Genomic DNA, 14,383 nt, shown 5'->3' with positions numbered 1-14,383 from the left:
ATGTAGGTTAATAAATAATGCTCAGTTTTGGAAAATGTGGCGGATTTCGCAGTTGAAGTACTCTGGGTAATATCAAATCCAAAGTTACTTGGATAATTAAATATCTAATTATGTTACTTTAGAAACTATTTATTCACAAAAAGGAAAATTATGGAAGGCTTGAAGACCCAAATTAATCAGGATAATTCTAATACCATGATTAGTTAAATAAAATTAGCTGAATAAAAGTTCCAATTTATTGAAATTTCAGCAGTCAAAAGTGAAAATGGGTAACCATATATGGAAGTCCATGTTTTGTTTTTTAGGTCTTGTGGATTTTTTACAATCCACAGGTCTGTGGAAAACTTGGCAGTTTTTCCCCTGAAACTGAAGAAAGTAAACATATTTAGGATTCTTATACCTTGGTAATGTCGATGATTGGAACTGAAGTAATATTTTCATTACATGTTTAAAGGTACAGCGATAATTTTTGGTCACGCGTGGCGTGATTTTCTGATTTTTATAAGCGATTTAATTTGGACTAATTTTTGACGGATGCTTACTCATTTGCCAAAGCTAAACTTTACACTAATGAAAGACAACCTTTTATAATTAGAATAAAGAATCTTTTAACATTTCGAGGTATGGCACATGGTCAAAAGACATTTCTTTTTACCCCACCGACTAACTCATAACGCCAAAGAACACTCTGGTTTTGTTCACCTTGAAATAATTAAATTCATCGGATATTCTTGAAATTGTGCTTTATGGTTAAGTGAAAGCTCTGCAATAAGTTAGACATATCACAACTTTTCTGCGCTCGGTAGTTCCGACGTGCAAATCGAATGAAAATGGTCGCTTTCCACTGGCCAAGTTGGGAGTCGCGAAATTTAGGCTGCATGTCAAATCGAAAACGTTGATTTTCTCGGAAAGACAAAAAATATTTCAAGGAGAACAAAACACTGCCCGTTTGCATTCTTCCTGGACCCTAGCAAGATGTAAAAGAGATGCAAAGTTGACTTATTTTTAGCCTTGCCGAAATTTTGTTCGACTTTTGTGAAGACATTTGCTTTTAAACAGCGCTGCTTGGAAAAGAACTTGCGGTGTTCATTATCGTTTTGAAAAGGAATAAAAATCCGTTTTTTTTTTTAATCAACACAGGAAATGTCAATCAAGTTGACTGCCCCTCATGCACAGCCATAATTCAGCAACGTGTGTGTAATATTCATCTGTGTAAACAGATTCTCGTTCCGAGAAACATTCTTGGAATGATTGCAGTTTACCGTCCAAAAAACAATTTCAAGGAAAAAACACTGCCGGTTCGCTTTCTTCTTAGAGCTTAGCTTTATATGAAAAGTAGCTAAGTTGGCTTTATTAGCCTTGTGGAAATTTTGCGCGGAAAGGTAATTATGAAAATCCGCTTTTTAATCAACACCAGTAATGTCAATCAAATTGAGTGCTCTTTTAATATGTTCGCCCGAGCTGAATGAATAGAAGTTTGAGCGCGACAGGAAAAAAAAAAATGCTGTTAAGTGCTATTAAGATTGCTGTCGCTTTCTTGGCACTCGTATGGTATCCTAGTTGCTGCGTTTTATTTTCCAAATTCGCTTCTTGGGACTATGTACCGACAGGACCAACTACCGTTCAATTTTGACACTAACGACTCTCTTTTAGCTTCGGATCTAGCAGCCCTTCCCTACATTCGGGTCAGAGAGCAAAAGCATATTGTTTCGGGGATGCGTTCTGACTAAAGTAAATATTGTTCGATATACAGAGAGCAGAAAAAGGATAAATGAATATGTTATCATCAAAGCAGACGAATATACTGCCTATCCGTGTAATTTAGTATTTGTTTATATAAGTAAAGTAAAGTAAAGCCGTAGTTCGTATAGTGTGATCGTCCGGGTGAGTGTAGCTCTGAAAAGAACTGTTGTTGGTGACCGACGTTTCGAAAACTTGAGCGGAAGTCATCATCAGAGTCAAGTGAATAGTGTTTGTCAGTCGATTATGCTATAACTTTAGTCCGTTGGACGTGATCGGTCAGTTTAGCCATGATGGTATTAGCTGAAAGACTCGTGTAAAGTTTGTCATCAGTCATTGGTCGGTTTCGATCCGTCTATTGTTAGTCAAATTGGTCGGTTTTTGGTCCGTCTATTGTTAGTCAAATTATTCGGTCCGTTAGAAGTCCGTTTTGTCAGTTTCGTTTCCATCGTGAATAAGTCGTTTGTAAGTCGCCGGTAGTTGCTGACATCTGTTAAGAGGCGTTTTTTCTAGATTAGTGTACCAGCTTTCCAGAATCACTCGTTGAAAACAGTATAGTACATATAGTACTTAAGGTTAAGCACTGACCGGAGTCCCACTCAATGTTACGTTGTGGTTTGTCAGTTGATGATGTATAGCAATATGATTTAACCAAAATTAAGATAAAAACGTTCGCTGGCTAAAAAAATTCATAAAGGAACATGAGCTTTCGGCTGTCAATCTACAGCCTTCGACGGATAAAAAAATGGAACGCAAAATGATAAAATATGTGCAAAAAAAGACGAGATAAAAGCAATAAGAACAAAAGCAAAGTAAAAATGTGTAAATTAGGTGACTAATGTTTAAAAAGAACACTATACTGGTTTGGAATCGGCTTAGAATTATTATCAGCATGCCTGGTAGCAGAGGTGTGCTAAGCCTCCAAAGTTTTTCTAATACGAAAAGAGCCTTTGTCGATGACACTAGAATTATCAAAATCTATGCGATGGTCGAATGACCACGCATGTTTCGCAATGTTTGATCCATTAGCACATGTGTTGACATTCCTGACATGTTCTTTCTTACGAGTTTCAAAACACCGGCCGGTTTCTCCTAAATAATACCAATCACAATCGGCACAGAGTATTTTTTAAATCACGTTCAGATGATGTTCAATAGAGGGTCTGAACTTGGGAGAAGGAAATTCTTGTTGTAAAGTCTTGAAGGGCTTATTTACAACTTGAATGTCGTGCCTTCGAAGAATTCTCGTTAGTGGCTGCGTGACTCCATTGATGAACGAAAGGACAGCAAAACTGTTAGGATTCTCTTGAGGCGCAGCCCATTTACTAAACATGCAAACCAATTCTTCAGGTGTGGGGATGAAATTTTTTAGCCAGCGAACGTTTTTATTTCTCGTTTGATTATGTCTCATCCTGGCTGCGCTTCAATCTTTAATAGCAATATGATTGTTGGCATCATCATTTCTCGTGGCTCGGTTGTGTTCAGTCAGTCTCGTGTTAAGGTTTCTGCCAGCATTACCAATGTAGGAAGTCTGGCTTGATAACATGGCAGGTTTTGCTATGTCTGAGAACAAGGCATCTCGGTCAATAATCTATTTCTGTTCGTTATGAACAATGGCCCTCAGTTAATTCGACATCTCATTGCTGAAACGGGGTCAGCTCTGCATGGATAGGTCAGACACTCATCACGTCCCATACCGTGATATTTATCAGTATACACACTAAGTTTGCAAGACATATTTAAAGTAAGGCATAAAGACTTGTTTTCAGTAGCGCATAAGCTTAAGCATAAGCAGCATTCGGCGTGGCTTTTGGAAATAAATGCATAATAATTGTACCATCAGACGTTAATAGATGGTATTTCGCGTTATTGCAAACAATGGAAAACCCAATGAATACTTACAGGTAACATGGCAACCCAAAAATGTTTAAAGTACACTGTCAATAATGTTTAAACATCCTCTTGGCACTCGCCTGGCATGTCGTTGCTGACTTTTTATATTTTCATAATTTGCTTCTTTGCACTATTTACCCGGACGGGACCAACAACCGTGGAACTTCGAAAGTAAAGTCTCTCTTTTAGTTTCGGATTTAGCAGTCCTTTTAATAATCATATCGCATATATTTCCGTGGATCGCTACTTTCCGGTAGCAAAAGCATGTTATTTAGGGCAAGCGTCCCAAATAAAATAAAATAGGTCGATATACTGAGAGCAGACAATGACATATGGATATGTTAAAATATATTTTAGGATGATCCTTCTAGTGCAGCTTCCTGCATTTGTTTATAATATATATTTCCGCATTGTTTCTCCTAAGAGGTAAAGCTGTCTTTGAGAACGCTACTTTAGAAGCATCGTTACTTTCGGGGAGTCGCTACTTGCGCCATTTGCTAGCGAACGTGAAGTTTTATGACTTGTTTTGGAGGGTGAAGAAAAAGAATACGATACAAAACGAAAAGCAAGAATCGCAAATCGTCGAGTTTAACAGACTCGACTAGTCCGCCGATTGGAAATGTTGATAATATTCTAGGTTTATAATCATTCGTACCTCTACTGACTTGTGCACCTTTCTTGTGAATCAACGTCAAAATGAACAGCGTACAAAGGTGCCAGATGACCTTCATGGTCTTGTTAAAAAATAGTCCCTAAGCAAGAGTGTAATTAAGACATCAACAAACAAATAGAGCAATAAGCGAAATGGAGAACATTTTACATTAGTGATCTGTTCGCAAATAAAATATAAATCGCGCTAAAATAAGCAGCACATGTAGCTTTTTGCTGAAAAACTTGAAAAAAAAGATTAATTTGGGTATACGATCACGACTGGCGACCTTCGTGTTCACTCAAAGTATCGTGCAGATATGCATGGCTGCCTTCCAAATCTGTCACGTGACATCCACAAGCCGATGACACAGTGGAGACAGAGATGTTGGGAAAAAGGAAAACTGCTGTCGAAAGCAGCTGAGAAAATTAAATTTACAAATTCCCATTGAAGGATATAGTAGTTTGAGATAGATCTTGTACGGGCACGCGAATAACTTTGTGACTGGATTTTTTTTTGCATAACAATCGCTTTGGATTTAATCTAACGCTTCTATCACTGAAAACGTGGCGTGCCTTTGTAGAGGTCATCTTTACCTTCCAGAAAATTCAAAGGGAAAGTCGAAATAAAGAACGTAAAACACAGTTTTAAAAAAAAAAAAGCAATAAAAGAGCAAAACCCGGACTATAACCTGGTAAAAAAAAACACTCATTGTAAATTACTATTTCACTTTAGTTGCACTTACGTTCTCCTAATATCATGTCTCAGAACGGGACAAGTCGGCAAAAGATTTGTTTTACGACGCCGGTTTCTGCTCACTATGAACAATAGTTTTTAGTTAATCCATATCATTGCGCTGAAACGAGGTCAGTTCTGCACGGACAGATCAGGAAATATTTATGTGTGATATGATCGATGTTTACACAATAAATAAGTTCCCGCGACATGTCTAAGGCGCAAACGCTGGTTTTCAGTAGCGCACAAGAGGAAGAGTAAGCAACATTCCCTAATATTTGTGCAATTTCTCTGCCTCCCTGATTATATGTCAATAACGCCTTGCCCATTCAGGACTAACCCCGTTTCAGCAATGCGCTAAATTAAGTAACTGACCAACCACTATCCGTAGAACAGATTATTCACTATGTTCTCCTGATCCGAGAGACGATACCAAAAGAAGGTGAATGAAACTTGACCAGTGTAGCACTTAAAAATGGTAGTTTTAAATCATATCGACGTTTGGTTTCGCTTTGTTTTGTTTTGTTTTGTTTTCTTTAGGTCTTCGTGTTTTCAGTTGTTATCAAGTGAAAGTTATTCCGTCTGCAAAAGGAGAGAATTCTTCAGTCGGAGCTGCTCGGTATTGCCTTCATTCAAGGTAAGAGTTAGGTAAGAATATTTCCTTCGAATCTTCACGGGGTGCTAAGAACTTAAGCGAGTGCTCTTATGGGAAGTTAGGAATTGTTTGAAAGGGAAATAGTTGGCGAGCACGTTCATCCAAATTCGTGCAGCCTTGATTCCTGTTCTTAGAACAGGCTTGTTTGCTGCTAAAATACAAAAGCAAAGAAAGGCGTTAATAGATGGTACTTCAAGTTACTGTAAACAAATTAAAATAAATTTCTTTTAGGTGTTAAATTAGGTTGCTTTTTATTAGTTCCCATTGGGATAATCAGGCCTTTATATACCACTCCTTGTGAATATTACGCCATTTGACGCCGACCAGTTTACCTGAGGCTGTTTTTCCCTTATTGTGGCTTTCTAAAACTCCCTAATATCTTGGCCTGTCGTCTAGCATATTGTTCATGACTTTTTTATCTTCTAAGTTCGATTTTTGGCACTATTTACCTGGATGGGACCAACTTCTGTAAATTTTGGAAAGAAACGTCTTTCTTTTAGTTTCGAATTTAGCAGCCCTAGAATCCTATCGCCGGCATATTTCCGGGCATCGCTACTTTCGCTTAGCAACAGGGTTATTTAGGGGTTGCGTCCCAAATGAAATAAAAATATTTTTACAATAACTGTCTTATTTCTCGCGCGCTGATTGGCTCATTTTTGTCATCGATAAGAGTACAGACAGATAAAATTTTAATATATGCAAGCTTTCAAGTTCAACTCTCAGCTGTCAAATTGTCAACTTTTAAACCAATGAGATTTTATGGACTTTTTCAAGTAGCCAATGAAAAGGCGAGAAAAGTTATCGACAATGTTCGCATAATTTTGAATAAAATTCACTTATCTTTGTTTACGGCAAGTTTACGGCGTCTTTTTCCCGCATTTTTTCCCGGGATTTGACCATTTTGGGGTTTTTACCCGCGGCTCGTGGTTCCATAGCCACTTTGACAATGTTATAGCGCAATTTATCATCAATAAGAGGAGAGACGCATAAAAAAAACTGTCGTCAATTTGTTAAATCGATATACAGAGAGCAGAAAAGGATAAATGATTATGTTGAAAACGATTTTTGGTTGATCCTTTTAGTGCAGCCTTTTTTAGCTAGATATATTTAATCCGTTATTTCTTCTGAGAAGTAAAGGCGTGCTTAAGTTTGCTACTTTGCGAGCACGTCGTTACTTTTAGGGAGTCGTTACTTGCGCGATTTCTTAACGAACGTGAAGTTTTATTGCTGCTTTCGGAGCGTGAAGAACGAAAAGAATACCGTACAAAACGAAAGGCATGAATCGCAGATCGTCGAGTTTAACCCTTTGAATACCAAACTTTCGCCAAAAAAATTACCGTTTTTAACCATTTAGTCAGCTTTTTTAGTTGCCATGACGCTAAATAGGCCATCGTTTTGCTAAGAAAGGTTTTTTTTAACTAAAAGGAGACATTTTGCGAGAATTAGGTACAAAATTGAGCAATATTTCAATTTTGGGCATGCGCATAAGTCAAAATTTGGACTTAAAACGTTGTTTTTCGATTTGCGACGTCGGAATGTCGTCGATATCTAAACCTGACCATTGTACGGAAAGGCCTAGCCTAGTACTACTATCTGCTTATCAAGAATATCTGATGACATTTAAATTGATGACATTACAAGTGGTACAAAGAGCACGGCTATTAATTACGCATATATGCGTAATTGGGGCTCAAAGGGTTAAAACAGACCGGACTAGTCGATGAGAAATTGTAGTGCGACGAATGAAAGCCACCATTTTGTTAGCTTTGCTCACCTGGGCGTGGGTGTAATCACTAAAGCTAGCTGTATGTCACATAAGTACCCAAAGATCGCGTTAGGCTCCTACTCTGCTAAGAATCTTCCCTCCCAATTTGTAGTTACAAATTATGAGGGTTGCGCTTCCTTGTTACTGTGCAGAGAGAATATTTGTCAATATTGAAGGCCAGCTTCCAGTTGTCACTCCAATCAACCAGCTTGTCAAAGTCGTCTTGTAGCAAAGCCCAATCAGTGTAAGATTTTATATAACGGAAGCACTTTTTAGGCTAGTAAATCAAAGTAGGTGGTTGGAAAAAGTTTAAAAAGATGATACATTTTTCTAAGATGTGTGTGGAAGTACGTACATTACCTTTTGCTTGTAGGTTTGTTTGTTTTTTGTTTGTTTGTTTGTTTTCTTTTATCCATTACATAAATTGAACAGTTTTTGGAGATGTTTACTTTGAATTCGTACCTATAAGATAATTTACCTCTCCTGCTGTATATTTTGACATTTTAGGCGAACAACCATTTCGCAAGTAATTTGGAAAGAAGCAGTTCGTCTTTATAGAGTCGCTGCGTTTGAATTACAAGAGATAAAATCTGCGCATCACCAGTTATTCTTAAAAACAAGTCATACTTATAATTGACTTTGTCTTTAGTAGATAGCGTGAAATTAACTTGCGCTACATGAAAAACTGGTCACTTGATAATAACAGTTTGACGTCATTAGTTTCGTCGCCTCGTCGTTAATTTCGTCATCTCGAAGCAAAAGGTAACATCGACGTAGGGTACTCGGCTTTGTTTGCAGGGAAGAATATTAAAGAAGTACACGGCTAACTGAATACTTTTAAATAATGCTGATTGGTTTATGTCCCTTCATCTAGCTTAGAGTGCCTATCCAGCAGCATGGTCTCTTTCGCTAAGTTAGGTCTCCTGGTATTGGTGGTTGCATTTATTATCATTCAAGATGATGTAGATGCGTGGTGGCGGCGGAGACGTAGAAGAAGGCGCTCACCACCAACACCAAAACCAACACCACCACCACAAAGGTACCGCAGCAGTAGAAGACGTTCATATTGTGAGTATTTTATATATATATATATATATACTTTGGTAAAGTTTTTAAATGCAACAAGTATTGCCATACTAAGGCTTTTGATAACAACAACTGATTTGATTTTAAAGTGAAATGTCTTATTTTAGACAGCGCACATTTACCTCTTTTGTTGATGGTTAAAACATGTGTGCTTTAGTATGTTGTTTATAACTTTTTTTTCGTTAGTTGATCGATCTCCAATTCCAAACATGTGTATCAATATGTTGTGCCATCTGTTTTTTAAACTTACGAGGATCGCGGTGCCACCTAACCCTCGGACGTACAGGGGAGGGTTGGGGGAGGAGAGTGGTGCCACCTCACGAAATAAGGTTTTTTCAAATGTTTGAAAAGACGATTTACTCTGAGGGGTTGAAACTTTTAGTAGCTGTTCATTCATCTCTTCCGGAAATTTTGATATTTCATTTGTGTCTATCATTTTTGACGTTGTCATGGCAACTGCAAAGGGCTATCTAATCATTGTAAATTTATTTTGCTATGACTTAAGAGAAAGAAAACCCAAGGGGGTTCAACCCCCCCCCCCCCCCCACCACCACCACCATCACCCCTTTTACCGCGGTGGGGAGTCAGTTAGCTTGTACGTCCAAGAGCCCTTAACAAACAGGACACTATTTAAACCTGTTTTTAAACTGTTTTGAGAAACTATTTTTAACCTATTTTTCAAAACGAACATCATCAGGTTGCAGCAGCCGTAGAAGATGGGGACCTTGTGAGTATTCTTTTATACTTTGGAAAAGTTTTTAAATGCTTTAAGTATTGCCATACTATGACTTATGGTAGGTAGGAGAAAGGTAAAATATTTATTTTTACCAGGCATTTCCTTTAGGACTAAACAATATTAAATTAAAAATAGAAAACAAACTGCGGTCACAAACATGACAAAACAACGCATGCTGTAAAACCCTTGATTTAAGAACTTAACGTTTCGTATGCTCCTACATGGATCATCAGAAGTATAGAAATGGTAGCTTCACTACAATAAATTTAAACGAGAAGACTAATACCTAATAAGGTAAACCGGTACCTAATAAGGAAAGAAATGCCAATGGATGTAAATGAAAATAAACAGACTTAAAGTCTGCTGGGAAAAAAAAACAAACAAACAAAAAACAAAAACAAAACACAGAACAACAACAAAAAAACAACAACAAAAAAACAACAACAAAAAGAAAAACAACAACAAAAAACATTACGTTAAGTTCATTAAGTGCTGGTTGCAAATCACGAATCAATTATGTTTCTTTAATTTTACAATGCACATCAGATCGTCCGGTGGCTAAAATGTCAAAGTGATCCCATTTTATCCTGTGGCTTTTCAGGGTCATATGCGCGGCCACGGCAGAAGCGTGGTTAGTATAGTACTCGTCAGCGCTTTAAAATGCTCCGTTTTCCTGTCATACAACCGACGCTTTGTTTTTCCAATGTAAAAGGCGTTGCAATCCCAACAGCCAGCCTTGTACACAACCTTCGACATAAGGGAACGACTAAGTCTGTCGTTATAAGGGAAAAAAAAGACTTAATTCGACTAGTGTTACGGAAAATAATTTTAAGACTAAAATAACCAATTCCCTTTTGGACTTCACCGAAAGAAAACTTTCACTGGACTCTACACTCAATGGGATTCTTTTCCACCTCGGAAGTACAAAGTTAACCTAATCCGCATCTCAACATATCGGTGTCTTCGCATCTGTTCGTCACCCAGTCTGTTACAGTGTGCTTTGGACGATCTCAAGAAGCTTTTGTCACGCAATGGGTAGCCCCGTGGTATTATTAACTACAACATGAACGATGTTGTGAACAAACACAACAAACCTAAAGACCCCATCACTCATGTCCCGAAAAAAGAAATTTTCATAGCTTTACCTTATGTAGGAATTCAAAGTAAAATTGTCACATAACAGCTCAAATCATGTATCCACAGGTTCTATGGTTGTTTTAGTCTTAAAATTATTTTCCGAAACACTAGTTGAATTAAGTATTTTTTCCCCTATAAGGACCGACTCAGCCGTTCCCTTATGTCGAAGGTTGTGTACAAAGCTGGCTGTTGGGATTGCAACGCCTTTCACATTGGATAAACAAAGCGTCGGTTGCATGACGGTAAAACGGAGCATTTTAAAGCGCTGACGAGTACTAACCACTCTTCTGCCATGGCAGACCATATGACGCTGACAGGCAACAGGATAAAATAGGATCTCTTTGACATTTTAGCCACCGGACGATCTGATGTGCATTGTAAAATTAAAGAAAGATTGATTCGTGATTTGCAACCAGCACTTAATGAAAATGTTGGCAGTGAGAAACTTTTTGCTTACTAGCCATTTATATGTTGTGGTTGTTGTTGATTTTTTTTTTTTTTTTTTTTTAGCAGATTTTAAGTCTATCAAAATCATAAGTCTTCAACTTAGATTTTTACAACAATTTCTCTCGCGCTGATTAGCTCATTTTTATCATGAATAAGAGTACAGACAGATAAAATGTTAATTTATGCAAGCTTTCAAATTTAACTTTCAGCTGTCAAACTGTCAACGTTTTAACCAATGAGATTTTATGGACTATTTTAAGTAGTCAGTCAAAAAGCGAGAAAAGCTAATGACAATGTTCACGTCATTTTAAATAAAATTCACTTATTTCTGTTTACGGTAAGTTTACGGCCTCCTTTCCCTTCATTTATTTCCGGCATTTGGCCATTTTGGTGTCTTGTTGTTGTAAAAAAAACAAATTGACGTCAGTTTTTTATGCGTCTGTCCTCTTATTGATAATAAATTTCGTCATAACGTTGTCAAAGTTTACTGCGGAATCACTCGCCCGCGGCTTGTGGTTCCACAACCACTTTGACAATGTTATGACGCAATATTTAACATCAATAAGAGGATAGACGCATAAAAAACTGACGTCAATTTGTTAATTAAATTCATTAAGAGAGGGTGACTGAGGAATATCCAAGGGCAGACTATTCCACAGTACAGCTCCGCTGTAGGACATGTACAGTCTTGTTTTAAAATAATTAGGTTATATGTTAAGGTATCGGAATGGAAGACAAAGTGCGAACTAAGATAGTCCGGAACCATATTATTTACAGTCTTATGCATTATTATTGCTTTATCAACAAGGCGTTAGCAGTCCAGTTTAACCCAGTTTACCATCTGCATTAATTCATTAGTACTAAGATCGTAATTTGAAAAAGTTACAACACCTGCAGCACGATTTATGATAACAACGATCTGATCTAAAAGTGAAATGTCTTTTTTTTTTTGGACAATGCACGTTTACCTTTTTCGCCGATGGTTAAAACACGTTTGCTTTAGTATATTGTTTATTGCAATTGCTTGATATTCAAAGGAAGTTAAAGAAGTTTAAACAACGCTTTCCGTCGAAAATCTGTTCTCAGTTGTCAGAATCATGGTCACTGTGCAATATAATTAAGAAATAGAAAACATGTACCGTGTTTCTATCGAGGTATAGAAACACGAGTGGATGTTTGGAGAACGAGAAATGCTGTGGGAAAACGAACCGTATGCGAGTGTTTCCACAGTTTTTTCGAGTTCTCCCAAACTTTCACGAGTGTTTCTATAACTCGATAGAAACACGGAGAACGTGTTTTCTATTTCTTTTAGAAAACACTGCGACAAAAAAAAAAAAAAGGAAAACAGCTCGCTAACTTTGATTATTGCGCTATCGTTACGTCAACAGCTCGTACTAGTGCTGTGTTTCCATCGAGTTATAGAAACACGATTTTTAACCAATCAGCGCGCGTATTTTCTTGAGACTGTTTTGTAAAATACAGTACAATACAATATATGAATCTATATAGCACTCATTTCCGATATGTTTGCCGTGTGAGAGTACGAGAAGGACAATTGGCGATTTATCCCATCTGTAAAATTAATAAAAGATCCAATGGCTCTGACGTTAGATGGAAGGCTTATTCCACAAATGCGCTCTACTGTAGTAGAAACTACGTTTCAAAAAATCGGTAAGGGGCTTAGGCAGAGCCAATTTGTTTTCACTATTTCTAAGTCCATAGTCCGTGCTGAAGAGTTTAAATAGGCCTTTCAGGTACTCCGATGACTAATTATTCAATGTTTGTGATTAAATTAAATGTTTGTGATTAAAATAAAAACTACTGCTACCTAAAATTACAATATCATCAAAACAAGAGTGCAACTTAAATTGTACCAGTAAGGTTTAGACCCACTTAAGATCAAAACTGCAACTTCTTAAAATGACTATATCATTATTAAAGACTGAAAAAATATTCAATGAAACAAAGACCCACCCAGTTTAACCATTGCCCTAAATTAAGTAAGCTTTACTAAAAGTCTCATTCAAGAGTAGTCTTACTGTTATTTTTAAAACTATGAGGCATGAAATAGATCTTAGACTGGCTGGAAGTGAGTTCCAAAATTTAGGAACGGCAACGTTGAAAGCTCTATTACAGTATCTACACGGTAAGGTCGTTTGGATTTTTTTGAATTTGTATTTTTACTTCATCAAAAAATAATCGTGCGAATGGAAACAGCACCTTAAAATTTGTGACACAACACTTGAAAACCAACTTACTACAACGGCAGTTTTTGTTATTCCCTAACACATTTCACCGTCCCTTTACACCCAGTTCATCATAAAAGTGCAACTGAAGGAGCTCAAAAACCAGCTTTTTAAATTTTATTTATGCATAAAAGCGCTCTCAGTTGAAGTACAACAACTTTCACGCGGGATGCTTTGGTCGATGTACTAATGCTATCAACTTCGAATGGCTATATCCGCGCAACAATAAACACGAACGGAAACGCTAACATTCAGTTTTGCAGTTGTATTTTCTTTACCAAAAAGATAACATAATGTGGTTCGCGTTAAAATTTATGTAGTAGTATAGTAGTATAAGCATTGTCGACCTTATTACTGTTGTGTCAAATTGACATAGAAATGCCCCACTCGTGTCGCATTTCAAATTTTCATGCAGCTCCCAATTTTTCACTGCGGAAAAGATATACACTAAAGACGCCTTCTCTGGCTTCGTTTGTGTACGTTTTTTCCCTGTTGCTGCAGAGGTTTAGGTCGTGTTTAAGAATAAAGTCGAAGTAAAGCGATTTTAGGGAGTTTTGGTTTCACTGTTTTTCAGTGTTTTTGACGTGCAGCGATGAGAAATCTGAAAGCGGTGGGAGTTTTCAAGCAAATTTATGGCTATTTTCCTCCTTCCGCAAATTCGCCTGACTTTGCGATGGGTCGCACCGAAGAAATATCTGTAAGATTTGCGATCTAAATTACCACTCAACTGATGGGTTCCGACAACAAAGGGAAAGCAAATTTATGGCTGCTCTCCTTCGGTATAAATTTTTAACTTGCTGGGCTTCGCGATGGCTCGCGGTGAAAAATATCTGTTGCGGTGCTACGGTGAACCAAAAATTCTGCAAGATTTGCAAGTTTAAATTCCCACTTAGCAAACGTTTGCCGGCGATTGAAGAAAGCAATGTTCTCGGTGGGTCTCGCTATGAGAAATATCCGCGAGATTTGCGAGCTCAAAATCCCCCTCAGCAAACGACTATAGTTTGCCTGAAAAAATGACTACGAGATTTGCAAGTTTAGATTCTCACCAAGTAGGCGATGTAGGAAAGCGTTGGTTAGGGCATCTATCGAGCATGTTGTTGGTGCATTTTGGAGGCAATACGAGCTTTTGAAGAAAATTTATGGATAAAACAAATATTTGTTCCTTTGGCCCGACGTGATTTCAACATACTTCCACGGGAAACAAGCACATAGACCACTTGCTCCCAAATTAGACCGAAAGTATGACGCAGTCTGCCTCAGGCATCCTGCGCAATGATGCAAGAGACCGCAAACA

The 14,383-nt window shown here is 37.6% G+C and overlaps 1 protein-coding gene and 1 pseudogene across 3 annotated transcripts in view; one reads left to right on the top strand and one right to left on the bottom strand.

Annotated features, from left to right (window-relative positions):
• Nucleotides 1-5,192, bottom strand: part of LOC145502339 (uncharacterized) — a 30,358-nt pseudogene extending 25,166 nt beyond the window's left edge. The window contains exons 1-2 of the transcript XR_014051313.1: nucleotides 5,028-5,192; nucleotides 4,289-4,385 (exon numbers count right to left, since the gene is read on the bottom strand). The product of XR_014051313.1 is annotated as an uncharacterized LOC145502339 (transcript). The remainder of the gene's footprint in view (nucleotides 1-4,288; nucleotides 4,386-5,027) is intronic.
• Nucleotides 5,193-5,228: 36 nt separating this feature from the next.
• LOC145502330 (uncharacterized) overlaps nucleotides 5,229-14,383 on the top strand; it is a 47,347-nt gene continuing 38,192 nt past the window's right edge. The window contains exons 1-4 of one of the 2 annotated variants that reach the window (XM_081481598.1): nucleotides 5,229-5,274; nucleotides 5,558-5,654; nucleotides 8,312-8,505; nucleotides 9,221-9,250. In XM_081481598.1, the coding sequence (XP_081337724.1) occupies nucleotides 8,334-8,505; nucleotides 9,221-9,250 (202 nt within the window). In that variant the 5' untranslated portion in view covers nucleotides 5,229-5,274; nucleotides 5,558-5,654; nucleotides 8,312-8,333. Of the gene's footprint in view, nucleotides 5,275-5,369; nucleotides 5,460-5,557; nucleotides 5,655-8,311; nucleotides 8,506-9,220; nucleotides 9,251-14,383 lie in introns of those variants that run through there. The other variant, XM_081481597.1, reaches the window with a different exon arrangement.

Source organism: Orbicella franksi, chromosome 11 (genome assembly GCF_964199315.1).
Source record: "Orbicella franksi chromosome 11, jaOrbFran1.1, whole genome shotgun sequence".
Classification (NCBI taxonomy): domain Eukaryota; kingdom Metazoa; phylum Cnidaria; class Anthozoa; order Scleractinia; family Merulinidae; genus Orbicella; species Orbicella franksi.
This window is presented reverse-complemented; position numbering and strand designations above follow the sequence as displayed.